General features: G+C 62.0%; 1 protein-coding gene and 1 long non-coding RNA gene across 2 annotated transcripts; both read right to left on the bottom strand.

Annotated features, from left to right (window-relative positions):
• Window positions 1–979: 979 nt before the first annotated feature.
• On the bottom strand, window positions 980–2779 carry LOC137458461 (uncharacterized). The gene is made up of 3 exons (XR_010991757.1): window positions 2736–2779; window positions 1977–2120; window positions 980–1087 (listed from the first exon to the last, which is right to left on the bottom strand). It is a non-coding gene; the product is annotated as an uncharacterized lncRNA (long non-coding RNA).
• Window positions 2780–4242: 1463 nt separating this feature from the next.
• Window positions 4243–24666, bottom strand: LOC137458465 (hydrocephalus-inducing protein-like). Its single transcript, XM_068169938.1, has 15 exons — window positions 24547–24666; window positions 21545–21661; window positions 19962–20096; window positions 18703–18902; window positions 17218–17342; window positions 16332–16533; window positions 14839–14998; window positions 10568–10791; window positions 10374–10441; window positions 9019–9254; window positions 8306–8406; window positions 7428–7563; window positions 6649–6813; window positions 5824–5976; window positions 4243–4485 (listed from the first exon to the last, which is right to left on the bottom strand). Exons 1-15 carry the CDS (start codon window positions 24664–24666, stop codon window positions 4243–4245), a joined length of 2385 nt encoding a protein of 794 aa, XP_068026039.1.
• Window positions 24667–25451: the final 785 nt, after the last annotated feature.

The following is a 25451-nucleotide window of genomic DNA, read 5'->3' as shown; positions in this document are numbered from 1 at the left end:
TGGCCTGCATCAAGAACACTGTGGCCAGCAGGAGCAGGGAGGTCATTCTGCCCCTGTACACTGCACTGGTTAGGCCACACCTCGAGTACTGTGTCCAGTTCTGGGCCCCTCAGTTTAGGAAGGAGGTTGACTTGCTGGAACGAGTCCAGAGAAGAGCAACAAAGTTGGTGAGGGGTTTGGAACACAGCCCTATGAGGAGAGGCTGAGGGAGCTGGGGCTGCTTAGCCTGGAGAAGAGGAGACTCAGGGGTGACCTTATTGCTCTCTGCAACTACCTGAAGGGAGGTTGTAGACAGGCTGATGATGGTCTCTTCTCCCAGGCACCCAGTACCAGAACAAGAGGACACAGTCACAGGCTGCGCCAGGGGAGGTTCAGGTTGGATGTTAGGAAGAAGTTCTATACAGAAAGAGTGATTGCCCATTGGAATGGGCTGCTCAGGGAGGTGGTGGAGTCGCCGTCATTGAAGGTGTTCAGAAGGAGACTTGACAGGGTGCTTGGTGCCATGGGTTAGCTGTTTGGGTGGGTTGGATTGGTTGATGGGTTGGACACGATGATCTTGAAGGTCTCTTCCAACCTGGTTTGGTTTATTCTATTCTAATTCTAAAGGCCCGGCCCAGGCTGCCCAGGGCAGTGGTGGAGTCCCCATCCCATGGCAGAGTCCTGGGGATCTGGTGCTGAGGGCCATGCTTTAGTGGTGAGCTGGCAGTGAGGAGTTCTTGAGCTGAAAGGTCTCTTCCCACCCAAAGCATCCCATGGCTCTCTTCCCCATTCAGAGGGTATCTTCTTCCCTCCAGCAGCTCATTTCCAACCTGATTTAGCTCAGGCCAGCCCTCTGCTGACTCCACAGCAGCCAAGTCTCTCCTGGAGGCCCTCCCAAGAGCAGCACAGCAGCACAGCCCTCCCTCTTCCCACTCCAGCAGCAGCAAGGCCCAGGGCTGCTCACCTGAGCATCTGCAGGCAGGGGCTGCTGCTCCACGTCGCAGATGGAGAAGGGCTGCCCTAAGGCCAGGACCATGCTGAGTGGCAGGGGGCAGATGTTCTTCAGAGCAAGAGGCTGGGCCAGGGGAGTTAGGACATCCCCTGCTTGCTGCAGCCACAGGAGAGAAGCATCAACCAACCTCAAGTGCCCAGGCACCTCCTTCCCCTTCTGATGCCTTTCCAACCCTTCAGCCCCCACAGCTCAGCACAGCTCCTCTGGACTCTTTGGGTTTGTTTCTGCCCTTCTGGAAGGGCTTTCTCTAAGCACAGCACAGCTGCTGCTGGCTGCAAACCACAGCACTGCCCAGGGGCCAGGGGCACAGCCTCATGGGCCAGGCAGGGAAGGGGACCCCGAGAGGAGGCAGCTGCTGCCAAAAGATCAAGCCCAGAGTGTGAGCCCAGAGCATCTGACTCCAGTGGTGTGTCCTCTCTTGGGGACAGCAGCACAAGAGGAGTTCCAGTCACCTAGCTTGCACCCCTTGCAACCTTTCCAGCTCCAGGAGCCTCCTCAAAGCAGGGCTGCTGGGCAGGAGGCAGGGGAGAGCCTGCAGCAGCCTAAGGTTGGCTTTGACCAGGCACAGCCAGCCAGCACCCTCCAGGCACCTGCTGCCCCTGCTACAAGATGCTGAGGGGCATCTGCCTGAGGAGCAAAGGCTGAGAGGCCTGGGGCTGCTGAGCCTGGAGAAGAGCAGCCCCAGAGGGCATCTGAGCAATGCTCAGCAGGAGCCAACGGGACCAGGGGGTGGGGCCAGACTCTTCTCAGTGGTGCTACACCAAGGAGGGCAGAGTCGAGCTGCTGAGGCTGTTCCCAGCCCCAGGGGAGCCAGGAAGGACCTCAGTGCTAATGGCCAAAGCTTGGTCCTGCTGCAGTCTTCAGCCAAAGCCCTGGGGACTGGGAGCAGCTCTTTCCCCTCCTGCTTGCAAGCCCAGCACAGGCAGCCCACAGCTTCCAGCCAGCAGCCAGGGCTTCAGTGCCAGGATGCCAGCCAGAGGCTCACCTTCTCCACGTGGAAAGAGATTGCTGTGGAGGACATCTGCAGGGCAGGAGCAACGAACTGGCAGCTGAGCTCCACCTGCAGGATCTGTCTCCTCCTGGCCTCGCCGCCCACCGCGGCCTGGCACAGCAGCTGCTCCCTCACCGCCTGCAGGGAGAAGCCACAGGGCACAGGGGGGCTGCCAGCAGGGGGCCAGGAGACAGCCTGCAGCTGCCAGCCACGGCCCTGCCACTGCCCTCAAGTGACACTCCCTGCTCCCTCTTTGCCCCTGCCCTCCACAGCCTCTGCTGCAGCCCAGTTCTGCTGAGCTCCAGAGGCCATCCTGCTGCAGCCAACAGCCACACAAAGCTCTGGGCAGGTCTGTGCTGCCTGGGACAAGCCCTGCCCCAAAGGACTCTGCCCTGGCTGTGCACAGCGCTGCAGAAAGCTGGAGGAGCTGCTGGGATGGAACTGGAGCTAGTCTCAAGCTGTGCCAGGGGAGGGTCAGGCTGGCTGGTAGGAAGAAGTTCTTCCCAGAGAGAGAATTGGCCTCTGGAATGTGCTGCCCGGGGAGGTGGTGGAGTCACCGCCCCTGGAGGTCTCCAGGAAAAGCCTGGAGGAGGCACTCAGTGCCAGGCTCTGGTGGATTGGACAGGGCTGGGTGATAGGTTGGACTGGGTGATCCTGGGGGTCTCTGCCAGGCTGGTTGATGCTGTGACTGCAGGACAAGTCCCAGGGAAGGTGATCTGATGGGGAAGGCTCAGCCCTCGGGAGGAACCTCACCTGGGGAGTGCTGGAGAAGGCTTCCAGCATCACCTCCATCGTCTGGCCTGGCCTCAGCTCCATAACCTTGGGCCGAAGCTGAAACACAGGGCAGGCAGCTGCGAGGCTCTGGGGGGGAGCTCTGGCCTTGGTGCTGCTGAGGGCAGGGAGCTGTCCGCGCTGGGCAGGCAGGGAGCAGCCTCCTAGGCTCCAGTAGAGGCGCTGGGAGCGGCGGCCTCGGTTGGTGACCTGGAAGCTGTAGCAGCAGGGAGCCAGGCTGCAAGAGGAGCAGAGATGGACAAGGTGAGCAGAGCTGCTGCTGCCCAGCGCTCCCCCGGCTGGTGCCGCTGCCGTCTGACCACACAGCTGGCAGTGCAACCCCCTCGGAAAGGCTGAGCCGGCTCAAAGCTTCAGCAGGAGCCAGCCCTTGCCTGGCCCCGAGCTTCTCCCCTCCCAGCAGCTGCCCTGTTTGCAGCCAGCCAGGAAGAGCTTCCTGCAGAGCTGTCCCGACGGGGCACAGCCGAGCCCAGCCCCGGCTGCCCCAGAGCCCTTCCTCCTTGCCGCAGGCCCGGAGCGGCAGCGGCAGGGAGAGGACAGAGGCTCCGCACGGAGCTGGCTCCGGCCTCGCCGGCGGCACCAAGGCAGCAGCAGAGCTGCTGGGCAGGGCCCTGGCCGCTCCCCGCTGTGCTGCTGCTGCTGCTGCTGCTGCTGCTCAGGAGCTCCTGGGCTCCGTCTCAGCTCGCTGCTCTGCCGCTGCTCCGCTTTGTTTCCAGCGGCAGTTCCAGAGAGGGGGGGTGGGAAACCCTTCCCTTTCCCCCCTTGCTTCTGCCCGGTGCCGGCCGGCTGGGGGAGTGCTGCTGGAGCCTCCCCTCCGCCGCTGCCCAGCGGCTCCACTTTCCCTCTCGCTGCGGACAAGGGGGAAGCTTAGCTCCTGCTTTCGCTTTGCCTCTGCCATTGCACCCAGAGCGCGGCTTGGGCTCAGGACATTGCCTGCCTGCAGCTCCCGGCACAGCCTCTTGCCCTGAGCAGAAGTTCCCCACCTGAACATTGCTGTGTGAGGAACCTGCCTCTGGAGCTCAGGCAAAGCCTCCGGAGTTTGGGGCTCCCCCCCGCCCCCCCTTTGCTCTGCCTTTGCTGCAGGCAGCAGCTCAAGGCAGTCCATCTTGTGCCCGAAGCAGAAACTGCAGCTCCTGGGCTCTGGCTCTGGAGGGGAGCTCAGGTTTAGAGTTGTCTTTTCCCTTCCTCTGCCCAAATCGTTCAGCTGCTCCTGAAGGTGCCTGGGATGGGGATCCTTCCCAGCCGGGCCCAGGAGCCTGGACAAGCTGTACCAAAGTTGTGCTGGCCTTCCCTGGGGGCCTTTTGGCTGAGCCAAGTCATCAATAGCATTCTTCACGGTCCTGCCCCTGAGGAAGGCTCCCAGCCCTCCCCAGCACATCCTCTCAGCTGCTGCGGGCAGGGCAGCATCCCTTGGGCACTGCAGAGAGCTGCCCTGGCTGAGCCCCTGGCAGCAGCAGGAGCTGAGGGACACCTACCTGAAGCGAGTGCCCAGGCTGAGCTGCGGAGCCAAGGGCCTGTCCAGGACGATGGTGCTGCCGACGCCGAGGGCCCGCACGGGGATGCCGTAGCCACGGCTGTGCTCCACCAGCAGCTGCACCTCGGCCTGGAACTGCCCTGTGTCGTCCAGCTGGGCTGTGACAGACACAGACACCTGGCCCTCGGCGGGGATCACTCCTCGGCTGGGCTCGACCCTCCAGCAGCAGCCTCTGCCAGCCTGCAAGACAAGGCAGAGCCCAGCTGAGGCTGGAAACCGGGGCCCTCGGGGCGAGGAGCTGAGGGGAACAGAGCAGAAAGGCTTCACCTGCCTGCAGCTGAGCCAGGGGGGCTGCAAACAGCACCTCTGCAGGAGCTTACACCCCCCTGTGCCACGCTCCTCTCACAGACTCTCCTCAGTGCCCCCCCTGGCACAGTATCACCAAGGCTGGAAGAGACCTCAGGGATCATCCAGTCCAACCTGTCACCACAGACCTCATGACTAGAGCATGGCACCAAGTGCCACCTCCAATCCCCTCCTGAACACCTCCAGGCATGGGGACTCCACCACCTCCCTGGGCAGCACATTCCCATGAGCAATGACTCTCTCAGTGAAGCTTTCTCCTCCCCTCGAGTCTAAACTTCCCCAGCCCAAAGGACACCCGGCCTCAAGAGAAGGTTGGTTCCTCCTCCAGTCTCCTTGGAGGCCTTTTGCTCAGAGGCCTCTTGAAGTACTGAGGGGCTGCAAGAAGTTGACTTTTCTCCAGCCAGTCCCAGGGAGAAGATCAGAGAATCACAGAATGGTTTGGGGTGGAAGGCACCTGCAGGATCTTCTAGTTCCAAGCCCCTGCCCTGGGCAGGGACATCTCCAAGTCGAGCAGGTTGCTCAAAACCCCATCCTCAGTTCAAAGCTGAGACCCAGGCTTGTTCAGCCTGGAGAGAAGGAGGCTGAGGGGAGACCTTCTGGCTCCCTGCACCTCCCTGAGAGGAGGCTGGAGCCAGGGGGGGTTCAGCATCTCCTCCCAGGCAATAGGACAAGAGGAAATGGCCTCAAGTTGCATCAGAGGAGCTTTAGGTTGGGCTTGAGGAACAATTTCTTCCTCTGGAGGGCTCTCAGGGCCTGGCCCAGGCTGCCCAAGGCAGGGGTGGAGTCCCCATCCCTGGAGGCATTTCAAAGCCTTGGAGCTGTGGTGCTGAGGGCCACGGTTCAGTGCTGAGCTGGCAGTGCTGGGTTCAGGCTTGGCCTGGAGGATCTGAAAGGTCTTTTCCAACCCAAGGCATTCTGTGATCCCAGAGCTCCAAAACCATGACTCCCACAGCCAGGGAGCTTCCACAAAGGAAAGGGAGAGCTTGGAAGCAGGCTCCAGGCTCACTGCTGCTCCAAGATCTCCTCAAGCTCTGTTCTCCTGAGGGCTGCCCCAGCTGAACCTGCCCCCAGAGCCAGGCTCCTCTGGCCACCTGGGGATGGCACATCTTGCTTGCTCTCTCAGGCAGCCAGCTGGGAAAGCTGCAGATGCAAACCAAGCCCCAGGTGGCCACAGAGCAGCCATTTCCCTTGGAAGCCTCTCCAGATACTCACCACCTCTGCCTGGAAGGCTGCAGGGATGGGGCTCTGATTGCAGAGCTGCAGACTGCGGGAGACGTCCTGCAGAACTGGGATGCTGCCAAAGTTGATCTCTTGGGGCTGCACAGAGACAACTGGGCCCTGCCCAATGCTCACCAGGTGGATTTCCTGCTCCAGCAAGCAGGGAGGGGGGAGAGAGAGAAAAAAAACCACACTCTAGGGAAAGCTGGCAAGGGTTAGACAGCTCTGAGGCTGCTCCTGGACAGGAGAGAGCTCTGCCTGCTGGCAGTTGGCAGTGTTGGAAGCCTGACCCAGGAGGCCTGCAGCAAGGGTGGGCTCTGGAGGGAGCCCAGCTGAAAGCCACAAGCTGCTGTTGTCAGGGGGAAAGAAACCAGCCTGCCCAGCCTGCTGTGCCAGCAGCAGCTCTCCTGCCTGTGCCCTGTGCCTGCTTCCAGCCCTGCTGCTGCTCAGGCTTGCCCCAAGCCATCCCTTTGCTGCAGAGCCTTCTCAGCTCATTCCCAAGGCAGCCTTTGCCTCAGCAGCACTCTGGGCTGTCCCTGGGTGCTCCTCCCCAGGAGCCCCACGGGAGCAGCAGCTGCTGCTGCTCTCCTCACAGCAGAGGAGGAGAGCCAGGGAGGCTGCTGGCTCATGAGCCCATCTGCCCTGTCCCCAGTGCCCTGCTGTGGCACACGCTGGTCACCAGCCCAGAGGGCACCACCCTGCCTCTCCTCTCGCCGCCACCCGCTGCCAGGGATCCCTCTGGCACAAGTTCCCTCGGCCCTGCCAGCAGCCCTCTACCCTTCAGGCCCCAGCAAGCCCTGGGGCACAGAGCAGACTCACCAGGGGGTGTCCTGCACAGCCAAAGACAGCCACAGAGGCAGGAGTGTCCTGGCTCCCTAGCGCCTGGGCCACCAGGGTCAGGGGCATCTCCACGGAGCTGTGAGGCTGAATGATGCCACAGGGCACAGGGCTGGAGTACAGCACAGCAGCCTCCTCCTGCTGCTCCTGGAAGGGGGAGGAGCACAGCATGGCATGGGCTGGAAGGGACCTTTCAAGCTCCTCCACTCCAAGCCCCTGCACTGAGCAGGGACATCTGCACCTAGAGCAGGCAGCTCAGAGCCCCCCACAGCCCGGCCTGGCAGGGCCCCAGGCAGCTCAGAGCCCCCCACAGCCCGGCCTGGCAGGGCCCCAGGCAGCTCAGAGCCCCCCACAGCCCGGCCTGGCAGGGCCCCAGGCAGCTCAGAGCCCCCCACAGCCCGGCCTGGCAGGAAGGCACAAAACAAGCAGGGAGCCTTGGACAGTCTCAGCATCCTCAGGGGCTCCCAAAGCTGCTGTACTCCCCAGCAGCCACGTTTGGGCTGGCAGAGCAGCTTTTTCCCACCCTCTGAGCTCTCCTGCATGACAGCACCCCAGAGCCCAGAGCACAAAGTGCTTCCCAAAGGGCTGCCCAAGGTTGCCCTTCAGGAGGGTTCCCATTGCCCTGCTCCCTAAGGTCCCATTCGGGTTGGGTCCTGTTCTCAGCGCACTGGAAAGCATCAAGGTCTCTCTCTCCCAAAGGCCTTTTCTCCCCAGCACAGCCTGGCTGAGCCCTGGGGGCAGGAGGTGGGGGTGATGCCAACCTGAGGCAGCAGTGCATAGCAGCCTGGCAGGTCGCTGTCGTTCACCAGGGTCAGCAGCTGCTGGGCAGGGAGCTGCAGGTAGCAGCGGCCGAAGGTCACCACGGGCTTGGGCACTCGCAGAGCAGGAGCCACACACCTGGGCAGAGAGAGGGCCAGAGGCAATGGAGACACTGGCAGAGGAGAGGCTTCCTGACTCCTGAGACGGCCTGGCAGGGAGCAGAACACAGCTGCCTGGGGCAGAGAGGCTGCAAAGTGCCCCCAGCAGCCTGGCCTGGACCTGCGGTGCTGTGGCCAGCAGGAGCGGGGCAGGGATTGGCCCCCTGGGCTCAGCACTGCTGAGGCCACACCTCACATCCTGGCAGCAGCTCTGGGCTCCTCAGCCCAAGAAGGGCACTGAGGGGCTGCAGTGGGGCCAGAGAAGGGCAACAGAGCTGGGGAAGGGGCTGGAGGACAGGGCTGGGGAGGAGCAGCTGAGGGAGCTGGGGGGGTTTGGCCCAGAGAGGAGGAGGCAGAGCAGAGCCCTCCTGGCTCTCCACAAGTCCCTGAAAGGAGGCTGGAGCCAGCTGGGGCTTGGGCTCTGCTCCCAAGGAAGAAGGGAGAGGACAAGAGAAATGGCTCCAGGCTGTGCCAGGGGAGGGGCAGTGCCAATCATTCACAGGACTGCTGTGCCCTTTAGGCAAGGGCTCAGGGCCAGGCCTGTCCATTCTGGGCAGATGCTCCTCAAGGTGGCTGCTGTCAAAGCCTGCTCTTCCCATCTCTGGCTGGCCAGAAGCAGCTCCTGGAGCCAGCCTTCTCCTGTGCAGCTGGAGCCAGCAGACCCCATGGCAGGGGCTGGGTGCACCAGGAGAGCCAAAGGGCTGCAAGGAAAGTGCTGGTACCTGGCTGTGAGGGGCAGTGAGAGCAGCTCCTGGCCCACACCATCCACATCCACCACCAGTGCCAGCTTGTAGGTGCCCAGGGTGTTGGAGCACAGGGTGACCTGGGGGGAGAGCAAAGCACCAAACACTTCCCACAGCTGCTCTCCTGCCATTGCCATGCCCTGGGAAGCAAAGGGAGGGCTTTGCCCTAGGTCTGCTGCTCCATGTGCAGAGCACAGGCTCTGGCAGCACCACAAGGCTGCTGGCAAGAGCTGCTTGGAGAAATGTCCTTGGCAGCTGCCAGGCCCTGTGTGAGAGGAATGCAGGCACCAGCAGAGCCATCTTGTGCTCAGCACTGCCTGGCAGCTAAGGGCCCAGGCTCTGCTCTTCACTGAGCAGCAGAAGTGCAGGGCAGAGCTGCTGGCTCCAGCAGAAGCACTCCAGCTGTGCAGTGGGAAGCTGCTGCAGAAGCTTGGCCCAGCAGAAGCTGCTCAGCTGCCAGAGCTTTTGCAGTGCCACTGAGATGACTGCAGGGAATCCAAGTGTGGGGCAGGAGCTGCAGCTTCTGCCTGCAGAATCCAAAGGCTGCTCCTTCAGGAAGGTCCCAGAGGCCAGCCCTGCTGCAGGGCTCTGCCTGGCCTCACCCTCCCAGCCAGCAGCACTGAAGCCCTCTCCCAGAGCAGGGAAGCCTCAGCCCCAGCTGCCGAAGCCCCTCTGGCCCCACCGCTCCCTACCTGGATGTCCACGAAGCTCTTGGCACAGATGGTGCCTCTGCAAGGGCTGATGGTGAACTCACAGGGCCTGAGGAGCCCCGTGGCTGCCCTCCTCCAGGAGGGGAGAGAGTTGTCCAGCAGCTGGGCAGCGCTGGGCACGCTGGGCTCTGCTGTGCCATCCCCGGGCAGGCGGAGGGCGAAGGCCAGGGGCAGCGGGGAGGCGTTGGTGAGGCGACAGGACAGGCTGTGAGGGAAGCCTAGGGGAGAGGACACAGCTCTGCACCTCTGCACACAGCTCCTCTGCCTCCTGCTGCCCAGAGCCTGGCATGCTCAGACTGCACTGGGGCTTGGGCTCTCCTCACTCGGAGCTACAGCTGCTGGGGAAGCCAAGCAGCTCTGTGCTGGCACTGCTGGGGGACAACTCATTCCCCATCAGGCAGCCAGCTGCCCTCCTGGCCAGGAAGGCCAAAGCTCTCCTGGGCTGCATTCAGGAGAGTGTGGCCAGCAGGGCATGGGGGAAGCCTTCAGCTGCCAAGGCCTCAGCCATGCCAGCAGCTAATGAGGACACTTCTCCTCTTGGATCCCCTGGTTCTGCCTGCTGGCATTCCTCTTGCTTTGGCTCTTCACAAGGAAACCAAGAGGCAGAGCAGGGATGGAGGGAGGGGAGGATGCAGCTCAGCAAAGGCCAGCAGTTCTCTCACAAGTCCAGCAGCAGGAGGAAAACAGAGAGGGATCCTGGCCAGGCTGCTCCTGGCTCTTCAAGCAGCCCAGAACTGGCTTCCCATGCACACCTGAGACCCCCTCAGGACAAAGCCTTCTGTCAGACTCAACTGCAGCACCAGAATCTGCATCTCAGGCAGCAGAGCTGGGCTTCTGCTGGGCAAGGAGAAGGAGCCCAGGGCTCTGAGCACACCAGGGCCTGAGGCAGAGCTATTCCTTGGCCACATTGCCTGGCAGGGGAAACCCAGTGGCCCTCCCAGCCCCAATGAACATCTGACACTACAGCTCGGGGGGGTGGGGGTGGAAATGGTGTCCAGGCCTGACAACAACATTGAGCCACAGCAGGCACAGGCTAGTCCACAGCTTCAACTCCCTTCTCCTGCAATCCCAGCCCCTGGGCCCTCCTGGGACTGTCACAGCCATCCTGCTGCCAAGGACTGGCAGCCTGGGGCTGATGAGGGACACCACAAGACACCGGCTGCTAGTCCCTGGGGCCTCTTGGATCTCATGATGGCAAAACACTGCCTGAGCAACCTGCAGCCCTGCTTCAACATCCTGAAGGCTGCTCTGGAGGGCCACAGGTGCTGGAGGCTCTGAGGCTGCACTCTGGGGCTGCAGAGCCCTCAGGCTGTGCTCCAAGGCCAGGCCACACTCACCATAGGAGACGTCCCCGAAGCGCAGGCAAGGGACATCGAAGTGCAGAGAAGGTGCAGAGACACAGCCCCTGTGGGGACACAGCAGAGGAGGCCTTGGCTTGGCTGCAGAGCACTGCAGAGCCTGCAGCTTGCACTGCTGCTGGCATGCAGCAAAGCTGCTCTCACAGCACAGGGGGCTTCAAGCAGCCTCTCACCTGACAGTCAGGGTCACAGGCTCAGGGGATCCTTCCACACGGAAGCTGAACTCTTCTCTGAAGTGCCCCAGGCTGCTGGGACAGAAGCAGACCTGGACACCCTGGGACCCACCTGGCAAAACCAGGCCCTGACAGGGGGAGAAGCTGAAGCAGGAGCCCAGAGCTGTACTTGGAGGGACCAAGCTGAAGGAGGCATCGATGGCTCCTTTGTTGTGCAGAGTCACCTGCAAGACATCCAATGGGAACACCTGAGGAGCCTTCCTCCCTCCCTCCCTCCCTTCCCTCTCTCCCTCCTTCCCTCTCTCCCTCCCAGCAGGCTGATGTGTGTCCTGGTCAAACACCTCACAGCTGGAAGAGGCAGAAGCTGCTGCCTGCTGCTGCTTGGCAGAAACCAAAGGACAGTTCTGCCTGTGGGGGGTTCATGCAAAGCAGCCAGAACTTGAGAGAATGAATCCTAGAAGGGGTTGGGCTGGAAGGAACCTTCAAGCTCATCCAGTTCCAGCCCCCTGCCATGGGCAGGGACACCTCCCACCAGCCCAGGCTGCTCAAGGCCTCATCCAGCCTGGCCTTGAACACCTCCAGGGAGGGGGCACCCATGACCTCCCTGGGCAACCTGTGCCAGTGCCTCCCCCCCAACACACTGCAAAGAATTTCTTCCTTCTCTCCAGGGCCAGGCTGCCCTCCTCCAGCTTCACCCCATTCCCTCTCACCCTGGCACTCCCAGCCCTTCTCCAAAGTCCCTCCCCAGCTACTGGCAGCTGCTCTAAGGTCTCCCTGGAGCCTTCTCTTCTCCAGGCTGAAGAGCCCCAACTCTCCCAGCCTGTGCCCACAGTGGGACTTCCCCCCAAGCCCTGCCAGCCCCTGCTGCTCACCACATAGCTGTTGGTGGAGCCAAGCAACACCTGCCCAAGGTCCAGCTGCTCCAGGCTGAAGCAGAGCCAGGGCCCTCGGCCTTCCCCTTGGATGTGCAGAGGCAGCCTGGCCTCCCGGCCTGGGGAGAGAGTTCCATTGGATGAGGCCTTGAGGGGGGCAGGGACCTTCCAAGGGCAGCCAGCCCAAGCCCCCTGCCCTCAGCAGGAGCAGCTGCAAGCAGAGCAGGTGGCTCTGAGCCCCAAACAACCTGAGCTGCAGTGGTTCCAGGCAGGGGAAACCTGCCCCCTCCCGGGGCACTTTGGGCCAGGCTCTCAGCACCCTCAGGGTCAAACATTCTAGGGGGATGAGGAGGGCAGCCAAGGGGCTTGGAGGAATCAAGGAGCAACAGGAACTGACTCCCCACTGAAACCTCCTGGGGCTCCTCTTTCAGGGACCTTGCCTCTGGGACAGACTCCAGCCTGAGAGCACAGGGCAGCAGCTGCTTTGCAATGCTCCTCTTGCACAGCCCCAGGAGAGGAAGGGCCAGCAGGGCCTGGCAGGAGCAGGCTCCTCTCTGCCAACACAGAGCATTTGCCCAGCTCTGCCTCCCAGAGCCCCAGAGCAGCTCAAGGGCTGTGTGCAAGCAGCTCTCCTACTGCTCTGCAACGCCAAACCTCTCCTGGAGATCCAGCCCTGCTGCCAGGGAGGGACATCTCCCTCAGCAGAGCAGAAGGCCCAGAGGCAGCAGCTCAGCCCTGGCAAGGTTTGCAAGCAAGCCTTCCCTTGCCCAGCTCTGACAAGTGCAGCTGGGGCAGGAAGCCATTTGGGGAACACAAGCCCTGGGCTGGCACTGGAGGTGGCACTGGCCAAGGGAAGCAGGCCCAAGTGCTGGGCAAGTCAAAAGCTGATCCCTGGCATGGGTGTCTGTTGGCTTGGGGCAGGAAGGAGAGCAACAAAGCAGCAGAGCAGGGTTGGTGCTTTCAGCACCCTCCAGGAATGGGAGCTGGGCTGCTGGACCTCCACGGGCTCTGGAGCTGAGGCAAAGCATCAGGCTCCCTGGAGGAAGCCTGCAGCAAGCTCCCACCCTTGAGACACAGCCTGAGCAGCACCCTGCAGAGGTGGAGAGGAAGGACAAGGAAGCCTGAACCTGGCTGCAAGCACTCCCTGCCCTGGGCCAGCACAGCAAAGCCACCACCTCTGGAAGGGCAGAGCTGGGGGCAGGGATGGCTGCTGCCACCCACAGCCTGAGCACACTGCAGGGAGACAGCAGCAGCACAGAGCTCAGCCAGCAGGCTGCTGGGGCTCAGCTTGCCAGGGAGAGCCTTCTCCTGCTGAGCAGAGCCAGCCCTGAGCAATGCCACCCAGGGGAAGCACAGCCTCAGAGCTGCCAGGGGACAATGCCCAGGCAGGGAGAAGCAGCTGCTGGCCAGAGATGCTCCTGGGGAGGGCACCCCGCACTCAGGGGGAGGAGATCCAGGGGCTGGGAGCACTCTGGAACTCAGCTCCTACCACCTCAGGAGCCCCAGGATGCCTGCAGGCAAGGAGGACTCCTCTGGGAGGGAAAGGGGCTGGAGGGGCTTAGGGGCCACTGAAGCTGCTGAGGTCTGTAGCTCCTCAGCCTTCACAGCCTCCTCCCAGCAGGGCAAACCCAGGGCAGGAACCCTGAGCCCTTCCCTGCCTCCCGTGGGATCTGGGATCCAGAGGCAGTGTCCTGAGCCCTGGCCTTGGCCAGGAGAGCAGCTGGGAGCCACAGGGACAGCAGGCACGGGTCCTGTTGGCCACTGACCCTTCCTAGCAGCTAGAGCAGGAGCCAGGGGGCTGGAAGGTTGCTGGGGCCTGGCCTGCAGCCTGGGGCAGAGAGCAGCAGGAAGAAGCTGTACCTGAGATGGCACAGTAGAGCCTTGCTTCATAGACTCTGGCTGCCTGGGGCCTGAAGGTCACCTGGATCTCAGCTGAGGAGTTTGGCCACACCTCTCCCTCCTGGAAGAGAAGATGGCAGCAAACCATTGATCTCCAAAGCTTCCAGCTCAGCTTTGCAGCCACAGCCCTGCAGCCTCCCTTCAGAGCAGCAAGGCAGAGCGAGGAGCAAACACCACATGTGCTGGGCTGGGGGAGGAGAGGCAGACACAGGCACAGCTCTGCATGGGAACCTGCTCCAGAAGGGAGGGAAGCCTGGGAAAGCAGGAGCCTGAGAAGGCTGGGCAAGGCAGAAGGGGAGAGAGCCATGGAGCAGCCCACTTCTAGCCAGCCCCAGAGCCCAGTGTGGAACATCCCCAGAGCCAGTGAGGAAAGATTTCCACTCCCAGGGCTTGAGGCCAGGCTACACTTGGTGTCCCTCCATCCTTACCTGGAGCCCCAGGAGCCTGCACTGGGGGCAGCCAGACTCCTGCCCCTCACCTGCCTGCCCCTCACCAGCTCAAGAGCAGGTTCAGCTGGTTGTGGAGAGGCAGTGCAGCTGCCACCAAGCAGGAGCCCTGGCACACACTCCCAAAGCAGCTCTGACACACCACAGGATGCTCCCAGTGCTGCTCAGCTCCCACTCTCTCCAGCAGCCCTACTGCTCTGCCACAACCTCCTGCTCCCATCCTGCTGCTGCCAGCTGCTGTGCTGGGACAGTGCAGTGGTGCTGCTGCTGCTGGCTCTCAGCCTTCCCTGGGCTCCAGGAGGAACCAGCAAGAGCAGCTGAGCCCTTCCTTCCCAGCAAACTCATTTCAGCTCTTTGGGAAGAAAGAAAGGAAGGAAGAGGTTGGGATGGCTGCAGGGTTTCCTGCCAGAGGAGAAGGGATCTTGCCCTGCTCAGGCAGCAGCATTCTCCACCTCAGAGCACACAAAGGCTGCCAGCAGGGCTGGGCTTGGGGCAAGGATCTTGGGCTTTGGCTGCCAGAGACAGAGCAGCAAACTGCTCTCTGGCCCCAGGGGCACCTCAGCTCCCAAAGCCCCTTGCAAGCTGCCAGCCTTGGGCCCAGGCTCAGAGGTGACCCTGGGAGGGAGGTTCCCAGCCGGTGCCATCCCAGGTTCCAGGAGGGGATTGCTCCTGCCACGACTCAGCTGAACTTTGCCTCCTCTCCTTCCCTTCTTCAGCTGGGTTGGGACCTGGCAGTGCTCTGACAGCCTCTGGGAAGCCCCAGAGCCCACAGGGAGGGGCTGGCCTTGCAGCTGAGCCTGCAGAGCCCTCTGAAGGCTGGCAGGACGCTGAGGCAGTGCCCTTCTGTTGGAGCCCTGGCAGCAGAGCTCAGCTGCCAGCAGGCTCTCGCCCTCTGCCGGGAGCCTGCAGCTCCCAAAGGCTTTGGGCACCGCGCTGCGCCCCCGGGGCTCCAGCCCTGAGCTCTTCTCTCTGGGCACAGCGAGCCGGGGGCAGGCTCTGCCAAGGGACCTCCCCCAGGCAGGAGGAGGAATGGGGGCTCTGGGCTGGGGCTTACCAGCGGCTCGATGCTGAAGATCTGGGAGCGCAGCAGGGCCTCTGCTTGCGCCTTCGCCCTCTGCTGCTGGCAGATGTGGGAGAGCCGGGAACGGCGTCCTTGGAGAGCAGGCTGCTTCCTGGGCTCCTCGGGGGGATGTGGCTTGAACTGCCCCTGCAGCCTGCAGCCCAGAGCCAAAGCCCAGCAGCCCATCAGGCAAGGGCAGCGGCAGCAGCCCTGCAGAGGCTCTGCCAGAAGGCCTCGGGGAGGCACAGCAGCGGCACAGCAAGGGGCTGCCCCCGAGCCCCCGGCTCCCAGCCCCAGCCCAGCACCCCTGCCTCTTCCCTGCCCACTTGCACTCCATGCTTGCAAGCTCTGAAGAGCTCTGTGCAAGCCAGCAGCCCCCCCAGAGCCTTCCTGCCTCACAGCCACTGCCACAGCTGATGGAGGCTCCAGCAGCAGCAGCCTCCAGTGGCTTTTCCTCCCCTAGAGCTGCCCAGGGCTGCTCTTGGCACAGCCTGAGCTTGCACAGCAGCCACACACTGGGCAAGGCAAACCAGAGAGCAGGGGGAACCCGGGGCTGGCCCAGCCCCACTGAAGCTGCCTTGCTCAGAAGCCCCTGAAGAGCCCTCCAGCTGAAGGCACTTTCCTCCCCAGCTGTGGCTTCAGACTAACTGCAGCTCCCTCCATGCCCCCGGGGCTGGAAGGACACCCAAGGCTTCCCCAGCTCCCCCAGGCTTTGCAGTGTGCTTTCCAGCTCAGCCCCTGGGCTCCAGGTGTTCCTCTGCTGCCTGATGTGGCAATTTCCCAGCTTCCCCACAGCCAGCCTTTGGAGAGCCTGCCCCATCTCCCACCACCACAAAGACACAGGTGCTGGAAGCCAAGGGGGCTTCCAAGGGCTGCCTTGCTCCACCCTCCCTGCAGAGCCCTCCACCTCCCAACTCTGCTCAGCCTCTAAGGAAGGCTGGAAATAGCTCCTGGTGCTGGAAACTGGGACAGCAGGAGGCAGTTAACAGCCTGCAGCAGGATGGCCTCAACCTTCCGGGCCCCTGAAGCACTCTGCCCTGCACAGGGCTGGGAAAGGAGCCTGCCAGCTTGTGCCAGCTGCAGCAGGAGAAGCTGCAGTGAGTAGCAGCAGAGTTGTGCTGCCTGCAGCTGTGCTCAGTGCTGCTACTCAGTGCAGCCCAGCACTGAGCCTTGCCTCAGCCTCGTGGACCCTCTGGAGCCCAGAGATCTCTGCACCTCAGTGCTTTGTGCCCCCACAAAGGCAATTTGCTCTCTGGGGAAATCCAGGCCCTGCAGTTCCTCCCCAAGACACCATCCTCAGCTGGAGTGTGGATGCAGCTGGGAAGGGAAGTGCTGAGCTCCAGTACCCCAAAGCCCAGGGGTCCAGGCCTTGGTGCTGTGGGGGCTTTCCTGGCCTCCACCACTGCAAAGCACCCAGAGCCCTGGAGGCCAGCCTTGAGTGTCACCCTTGGAGAGGGATCTGCCTGCAGTGCAGCTTTCCAACCCACCTCTGCTGCTGCTGCTCCTCCTCCTCCTGACTAGCAGCAGCCTTCCACTGGAAGTGAGCTCTCACATCACTGCCATTGTGGATGAGCAGGGTGCTGCGGGTGCTCAGCGACACGTAGGTCTTCTGCATGGCCAAGGAGCTCCTGTCCAGCCTGATGTTCACATCCACAGCTGTGCCACTGAGGCTGCTGTGAATGTCTTCTCCTGGAAGAAAGCAGAGGGGAGTCTCTGCTCGTCTCACTTGCAAGCTACAGGAGCATTTGGATCCTTTCTACCAGCCCCAGACAGCTCCAGTGCTCGCTGCAGGGCTGCAGCACCACAGCAGCACCCAGGGAGCACATCAGGCTGCCCAGGAGCCAAGGGCAGCAACAGGCACAAAGCAAAGCTCTGCTGCAGGCAGAGGAAACACACCCCCAGGGCATCTGTGAGCAAGGCTCTGCTTCTGCATCAGCTCTGCTGAGCCAAGGCTGTGGGCAGCATTTGGAGGTCACACCTTGGCTCCCCACTTACTCCTCAAGGGCCTGGGGAGGCTGACACTTCTCCTGGGGCCTGAGCTGGGCTTCTCCTGCCCCAGGATAAATCTGACAGCTCTCCAAGGAGGCAGGGAGCACTTCCTGCCCAAGCCCAAGAGCCTTTTAGTGCTGAAGCTGTGAGGTGTGGGATGGAGATGGGGAGAGGAGAGTGCAGCAAAAGGGTCTGAGGCCAGCCCAGGGAGAAGCAGAGCAGGGGACAGAGGAGTGCCAGAGGCCCTGGGCACCACAGAGTCTGGCTGAGCCCTGCCCTCCTCCTGTCACCCCTCAGGCCCAGCACTGGCTGGGAACCAAAGCTGAGCCTCTGCAGGGGGCAGCCAAGGACACAGAGTGCAGGCAGGCAGTGCCCAGCACTGACCTGAGTCACAGTGCAGGCTCAGGACCCCGCGGTGCTCCCCGCTCCGCAGCGGCAGGAACTCCACAGCCACCTGCACGGCGTCCCCGACCCCCAGAGCTCCCACACAGGGCTCAGCAGAGAATGGGCTGCAAGAGAGAGACAGCAGGGCTGCTGCAGGGAGCCTGCAAGAGACCTTTCAGCTCCAGTCCAACCATGCTCCCATTGCTAGGTCACCACCAAACCCTGGCCCTCAGCACCGCACCAACCCCCCAGGGATGGGGACTCCACCACTGCCCTGGGCAGCCTGGGCCAGGCCTTGACAACCCCCAAGGGGCAGAAATGGTTCCTCATGGCCCAGCCCAAACCTGCCCTGGCACAACTGAGGTCATTTCCTCGTGGCCTATCACTTGTTCCTTGGGAGCAGAGCCCAAGGCCTGCCTGGCTCCAGCCTCCTGTCAGGGAGCTGAAGGATCCCAGAAGATCTGCCCTCAGCCTGCTCCAGGCTAAATCAACCCCAGATCCCTCAGCTGCTCCTCACAAGACTTTTGCTCTAGACCCTTCACCAGCTTTGTAGTCCCTCCTGGAGCCAGCCCAGCACCTCAATGTCCTCCCTGTAGTGAGGGGGCCAAAAGTCCTTGCAGTACTCAGGCTGTGAATCCAGTACCCAGTGCAGGGGTACACTGCCCTGCTCCTGTTGGCCACACCACGGCTGACCCAGGCCAGGATGCTGTTGGCCTGCTCAGCCACCTGGGCACAGGCTGGCTCAGCTTCAGCCTCTGTTGAGCAGCACCCCAGGTCTTTGCTGGGCATCTTTCCAGCCACTCTTCCCCCAGACTGGAGTGTGGCAGGGGGTTGCTGTGAGCCAGCTACTGGACCTGCCACTTGGCCTTGATGAACCTCATGCCATTGGCTTGGCCTTTGACCCAGCCTGGCCAGGTGCCTCTGTAGGTTAACAAGCAGCTGAGCACTGCTGCCCAGCTTGGGCCTGTCTGCAAACTGACTGAGGCAGCCTCAATGTCCTCACCCAGGGCGTTGAGAGAATGTCCAGGAGAACTGGCCCCAGCACTGAGCCTTGGGGAACCCCACTGGGGAGCAGACACCCAGTGGAGTTAGCTCCCTTCACTGCAGACAGCAGAAGGAAAAGCAACCCCCCGGGATCAGAAAGAGAGCTCCTGGCTCAGTGCTGAGGAGATTCAGCCCTCAGAAGGGCCTAGAGGAGAAAATGACATCAGGTCCCCCCCACACCACACTGCACCCAGCTCCCTGCAGTGAGGCTGCAGAGCCCAGCTGCTGGCAATGCCACCAGAGCAGGGCTGCTGGAGAGCACAGGGCTGGAAGAGCTGCTGGCACTCAGAGCTTCCCCCTGGCTTCCTGCCAGCCAGAAACCTGGCCTGCAGAGCTGCAAAGGGCAAGGCAGCTCCTGGCCCAGGAGATCCCAGCCTAGGAAGCAGCCAGGGCCGGGCCAAGCCTGGCCTGCAGAGCAGAGCAGGATGCTGAGCTCCTCACCTCTGAGTGCTGAGGCTGTAGTGAGCCTCCCGCTGGCCCAGGTTGCGCAGCAGCAGAGTCCTCTGGGTGCTGTGCCTGACCGGGCAGAGGGAGAAGTGCAGCTGCTGGGGGAAGTCCAGCACAGCCTGGGCACCTACAGCCCGGATGGGCACAGGGAACTCCTCCCTCTGGGTGACACACAGCAGCTGGTGGCAGTAGTCCTGCAGGGAAAGGAAGAGCCTCAGCAGGCTGCAGGCAGTGCCGGCCCCGGGGCAGAAGGGAAGCTGCTGGGCTCTGGCTGGCTGCCAGCTGTGGCATCTTCAAGAACTCTGCCAACCAAACCAAAGCAATTCCATGCTTCTAGAAGCACCCCATGCTGTGTGCTGAGCCTTGTGGGAGCACCCCCTGCCCCCATTTTGCAGGGGAACACGGGCATGGCTTGGAGCAGCTACAGGAACAAGGAGCTCTGTGTGCCCAGCACCCACAGCATGGCTGGGAGGGTGCTGGAGCACTGGGCCAAGCTGCCCAGAGAGCTGCCCAGAGCCACAGACCAGTGGGGCTTGGAAGGCTCCTCTGGAGAGCATCCAGTCCACCCCCCCTGCTAATGAGGCTGTGCCTCTGTTGTGGAGTCTCCTCCTCTGGAGAGCTTCCTAACCCTCCTGGACATTGCCATCCTGGGCAAGCTGCTGTGGGTGTCCCTGCTCCAGCAGGGGGGTTGGGCTGGGTGAGCTGCAGAGCTGCCTCCCAGCCCCCACCATTCCATGACTCTGAGAAGCAGCAGGCACGAAAAATGCTGGCTCCAGAGCTCAGCTTCTGTTGTCTGCCTGCTGTGGCCAGCAGGACAGCCAGGAGGTGAAAGCAGTTTGCCAAGGTGCTGCTCCACACTCTGCTCAGGCCCACTTTGCTTCCTCCAAGCCACAGGTCACTCTTGAACAGACTTTTGGATTCAGCCAGGCAGTAAAGCCATGAGGAGGCAGCAGTGGACACAGCCTAGAAAGCAGCACCTTGAGAGGCTGCCCCCAAGCCTCACCCTGAAGCCAAGGAAGGTCACCCGAGGAGCCCCAGCAAGGAGAAAGAGCCCTGCAGCACCCCAGTGCCTCCTGCCCAGGAGAGCAGCATCTCCAGCATGGGAAAGGCTTTCTCCCGGTCTGAGAGCCAGTGCAAGCCTCCTGAAAGCAGGAGAGCTCCTCAAAGCCCAGCCCAGCTGCCCTGCTCTGCAGCCAGCCCTGCAGCTGCACCTTCCACTGAAGGCAGCAACCTCTTGAGACCTGCAGCCTCACCTTGTGCTCCTCGGGGGTGAAAAGGATGCGGTAAGTAGAGGCCATGCCAGGTGCTACCTTCTGCCTCACACCCATGGGGCCAAGCAACTTGAAGTAAGGAGAGGTCTCCAGGATGACCTTCACCCACTGAGGAACCTGCAGGGAAGACACAACTGGGATTTTGCCACCTGTGGCACTGTGAGAAGAAACCTGGCCATGGCCAGCTGCATCCTTCCTTCCCAAGGCACTTCCAGCACAGAGCACCAGGCTGGAGCCAAGTTCCTGCTGCCTGGGCAAAGGAGCTCTGGGACATGGGCTGCAGGCCCAAGCCCTGCTGTGAAGCAGAGCCAGAGGAAAGGAGAAACTGAGGCCCATTTTAATGAGGAAAGGGGAAAGAGCAGCACAGTGTCTGGGGTCAGTGTGGAGCACACCAGTGTCCCAGGGGCCTCTTGCCAACACTCCCAAGCCAGGCACCAGAGCAGGAGTGGCTCTGTTCTCCCCAGCAGTAACTGAGAGGGACCACACTTTGCAGCCTTCCTTGCCAAAGGGCCTTCTCTTTCCAGCCACAGCCCTGGCAAAGCCTCTTCTCTCAGCACACACCTGGCCTGCTCTTGCTCTTCCCCCACAGCTTTTGTTCTCCCTTTGTTTCCCCCAGGAGGCAGGTGTGGGGAGGAGCTCCTTCCCCTGCTCTCATGCAGGCTGCTTCTGCCTTCCCAGCTGCCCTCCTCTCCCCTTCCCATCTTGCTCTCCATTGCAGAGCAGCAGCTTCCAGGAGGCTTTGCTGTTGCTGAGCCCTCTCTGCCTCCAGCACCCTGCCTGCTGCCTGGCAAGAGAACCCCCTGTGTGCACAGGCTTCTCTCCTGGAGCCCTTTTGCACCCAGCTCCTCTCCTCCCTCCTGCCTCTTCCCACCAGCTTGCTCTGGGCACCTGCCCCACTCCAGCAAATGTTTCCCCAGCTGAAATCCAGAGAGTCTCAAACGTTCCCCTTGCCACAGGAACAAAACTGCTGGCATCTGGCAGCATTTCCCTGCTCCACTTCTTTGGGGAATCTCCTCAGCACCACCAATTCTTTCCAAGCACAGGTGGAGACCTTCAGGAGGAGATGGCTCTGGATGTGCTGTGGTGCTCCAAAGGGAAAGCAGAGCTCCAGAAAAGCCCCAGCAGGGCTGAATGAAGCTCAGCAGGACCCCAAGTGGCAGCTCAAGGCCTCCCCTTGCTGCTGCTCCATCAGTCTGTTCCACTGCTCTTTCCAAACACCTCTCCTGGAGCCCCTCCCTAGGCCTTGTCCCAGCATCAAGTGGAGAAGACAGCCCCTGAGCTCTGCCAGTGAATTGCAGAAGCAGCTAAGCAGGCTGTGAGAGGTGGAGATGCCCTCCCCAAAGCCAAGACTAACCAAGGAGCCCTCAGGCTGCGGTGCACACTTGAGCTCCAGCACGAGAAGAGAGAACAACTGGAGAGCCCCCCACATTCTCAGCAAGCCAGGGCTTTCAGTGGCAAGGCTGCTCTCTAGGCAAGCTCCTCTGGGTGAGCTCCCAGCAGCACATGGCAGTGTCAGAGACAGCATGCCCAGAGAGGGCAGGTTCCTCCCACCCCCCAGCACTTACCCTGCCCTTGTTGCGCAGCACCAGCGTCTCTTCGTAGACCTGGTGGGGGAGGTAGTTCTGGAAGAGCACCTCTGCTGGGAGAGGCTCAAAGCAGCTCTGCTGCAGGGCAGCTGGCAGCTGGGGGTGCACAGAGAGCAGGGAGAGGTTCAGCTGCTGGCAGCAGGACTCATGAGTGACAACCCTACACTGCTCTCCAGCCCAGCCCAGCCTCTTGGCGAGTCCCTCTGCCCAGCTCAGCCTGGGCAAGCAGAAGCTCTCCCACCTGGCTCCTGGGTGGCTCAAGAGGAGCTGGGCTGTGCTGAGCAGGCTCAGGCTAAGCAGCTCCTGGGCTGTCTCTCCAGGTTCCCTCTCCCAAACACGGGGCACAGCCCTGTGCTGCTGTGGTCACACAGCACCAGAGCACTCCCTGACAGTGCTGGCAGCACTCATGGAGCAGCTGAGGGCCAGGAATGGACAGGAGGCTCCAGGGGAAACACTCTGGGGATGATCTTTGCTCTGAGGCAGGGAGGCCGAGGCCCACACAGCCCCAAAGAGCTTTGCCAGTGTAAAGCCTGGGAGCTGCTAAGGAGAGGACAGCAGCAGAGGAGGGAAGGCAGGACAAGGAGAGCTGAGTGCTGGCAAGGTTCAGCTCCCTTCTCTGCAGCACTGGGCAGCTGGAGGAGGACTGGACTTGGCAGCTCCTTCTGCCAGGAGCTTTCAGTGGCTCTTTGGTCCTGCTCTGGTGCTGCTGCTTTTGTTCCACTCCACTGCAGCAGCAGCCTGGCAATGCACACAAGCAGCAAATGCTGGCAGAGCAGAGGCACTGCTAGGAGAAAGTTCCTCCCTGCTTTGCCTCCCCTCTCCCAGCTGTGCTGCTCCCACTCACCAGACCCAGGCAGCTCTCCTGCTGCTCCACACAAGCCATGGCCAGGCTGAAGCCAGCAGCTGCAGCATGCTGCCAGTTCTCTGGGTGCCCAGCTGAGGGCTTCCCAACCTCCTGGGCTGGCCAGGGCAACCCTCAAGCAGTATGTCACAGGTGTGCTGCTGGCCATTGCTGCTCAGCAGCCTCCCTCCCTGCTCTGCCCTCGGGGCTGTGTGCTCTGGCCAGCAGCTCTGCAGCAAAGCAGCTTGAGGCACAGCTGCAGCAAACACTGAGCCAGACAAGGCACAGCCAGGGGCTGAGGCCCCTCTGCAGCTGGCAGGAGCCTGCAGCCTGCAAACCCAGCCCCCTGGGAGGGCCCCATCCTGCTGCTCCACCCCAAAGCACCACTGCAGCTGAGTGTGCTCAGTCCTGAGCAGCTCCTGCAGGCCTTCAGCCCTCCAAGGCCAAGGCTGGCAGCAGCGAAGGAGTCCCAGCCCCAGGCCCTTGGCAGCGACCACCCCAAGCAGCAGCTGCCTGTGGCAGCAGGAGGATGGCAAATGGCAAGCTCCTGCCCCTGTGTCCTGCCCCAGCCTGCCCCCTGCATGGGGCTTGAGTGCCAGGGGCTCAGCTCCAGGAACCCCCCCCAGCTGCAGCAGAGCTTCTGCAGCACAGCTCAGGACTTGAACAGCTCAGCAGGGAGCAAGGTCTGAGCTTTCTCCTGGCAGGAGGAACTCAGCACTGCCAGCAGCTGCACAGCACAGCAGGCCCTGGCCAGCCAGCTCTAGAGAGAAGCTGGAGGCAGGCCTGCCACCAGCAGGCTCCTCTCCAAATGCCTCAGCCAACAGCAAGGAGCAGGGCAGGAAAAGTTTACCTTTGGACAGGAGGCCTCACTGGAGTCTGCAGGCTGGGGAATCAGGGGCAGGGTCCTGGCCTCAGGCTTGCCCCTCCTGGGAACAGGGGGCAGCTTCCTCTCCTGGCTGCTGCCCCTCTGGGTGGAGACTGGGGGCAGCTTCCTCTCCAGGCTGCTGCCCCTCTGGGTGGAGACTGGGGGCAGCTTCCCCTCCTGGCTGCTGCCCCTCTGGGTGGGGATTGGGGGCAGCTTCCCCTCCTGGCTGCTGCCCCTCTGGGTGGAGACTGGGGGCAGCTTCCCCTCCAGGCTGCTGCCCCTCTGGGTGGAGACTGGGGGCAGCCACATCTTCTGAATGTTGCCCAGCCTCTGCTTGAGCTGGGGCAGCCTCCTCTCCCCAGCCTTGCCACCCCTCTGGATGATCTGGGGCAGGCTCCTCTCCTGAGTGCCACCCAGGCTCTGCTCCATGAGCTCAGGCATCCCCTGCAGGAAGGAGGAGGGAGTCAGCTGAAACACACACCACCAGCACAAGCCACAGCAAGCCCTCTGCTCCTCTTGTCCAAGTGTCACTGAGGAGGAATCTGTGGTCAGAGCTACCAGGCCAGTCCTGGGAGCCTCCTGAGGGACCTGCTGCAGTGTTTCACCCCAGAGCATTCCTGAGGCAGAGCAGAAGAGAGCAGCTCCAAGCAAGGGGCTCTGTCCCATGAGCTGCTGCCTGATTTGCTGGGGCACTCCTGGGGCTTGCTGCTCTCTGGGCATTTGTTCCCTCTGTAGTGCTGCTGGATAGAGCCAGGGAGCTCTGAAGAGAGCAGGGCAAGAGTGCTCAGAGCTGCCCCAGCTCTGCCCTTGGCCCAGGCTCCCCAGCCTGCCCTGTGGAGATGGCACTGCTGGGGGAGGCAGAGGAGAGCAGAAAAGCAGCCCTGTGCCAGGACTGAGGTGCAGAGGAATGCCTCCAAGTCTGAGTTCTCCTTCATTCTCTCTGCCCTGGCCTCACAGAGCCCTCCACAGAGACATCTCCTTGAGAGACCCTCAGCAGCAGGGCAGCTCCAATCAGCAAAGGGGACATGGATGGAGAGGAAGGAAGAATTGCCCTGACTCCACTGTTTGCAGGGCTGGATCTGTGCTCCATGGAGGCTATCCCAGCAGGGTGGGGGTTGGAAGGCACCTCTGGGGCTCAGCCAGTCCAACCCTCTTGCAAACACAGGGTCAGCCAGAGCAGCTTGCCCAGGATCACACGTGGGTGGGTTTGGAATGTCTGGGACCTCTCTGGGCAGCCTGCCCCAGGGCTCCTTCTTGACCACAGCAGCTACTTACAGTTCCAGGCTGCTTTGCCTCTCTGGCTGGCTTCAGGTGGCCAGGTGCTGCCACTGTGCCCTGGAGCCCCTCAGGCATTTTGGAGGGCCTCCTGGAGCGCTGGTTCTGCTCAGTGGCCATGGCTCAGCTCACCTGCAAGGAGCAGCAGCAGACCTTTGAAAAGCCAGAAGCCCACTCCCAGCAAAGCCAAAGGCTCCACAGTGTCTCCAGGCTGGGGCATCCTTCCCCAGGGGAGAGCACCTGGGCTGCCCTGCTGCTGTTTCTGCCTCGGGGAGCACAGAGCTCCACTCCCTGGGCAAGAAGCAGAGCTGCTCAGCAGAGCTGCTCAGGGCTGCTCTGCTTGGCTTCAGGGACAGAAATGAGCCAGCAAAGATGACTCCTTGCAGACACACAATTACCACAGTGCCCACCAGCATTTCTCCATGGAGAATGAGGGCCCTGCTCTTCACTCCCTGACACCCAAACTCAAGGCTCCCTACAGGCACCACAGAGGCTGCAACAGCAGAAAGAAAAGCAGGAAACCACTCAAGGGAGAAGCTCAGCAAGAAATGCTGCAGGGGTGAGAGCAGGGCCACTTAAGGCTTCATCCTAACAGCAGCAGAGGCTCTCCAGCCTCCTTAGCCTACAAGTAGCATGGCTTAACAGGTCCCCCTGAGTGAAGCAGGTCCAGGTTAACTTCTTCCACTCAGCAGCATGGCCACCACCTCTCTTCATCGACACAAAGCTATCAACAGTGAGCTCCACTCTGCTGAGGGGCACCAGTGATCCACAGCCAAGCTGGCACAAGAGGCACTGCCAGCAGCCCTAAGCAACATCCTCTCCCCCTTGCTGAGCCAGCTGCAGATTCTGCAGCAGCACTTCCCAGTGTCCAGCAGAGGCTGTTGATGGTCACATCCTGAGCAGCT

The sequence above is a fragment of the Melanerpes formicivorus genome, unplaced genomic scaffold, assembly GCF_026170545.1.
Source record: "Melanerpes formicivorus ecotype bairdi unplaced genomic scaffold, bMelFor1.0.p_v2 SCAF_246, whole genome shotgun sequence".
In the NCBI taxonomy this organism is placed as follows: domain Eukaryota; kingdom Metazoa; phylum Chordata; class Aves; order Piciformes; family Picidae; genus Melanerpes; species Melanerpes formicivorus.
This window is presented reverse-complemented; position numbering and strand designations above follow the sequence as displayed.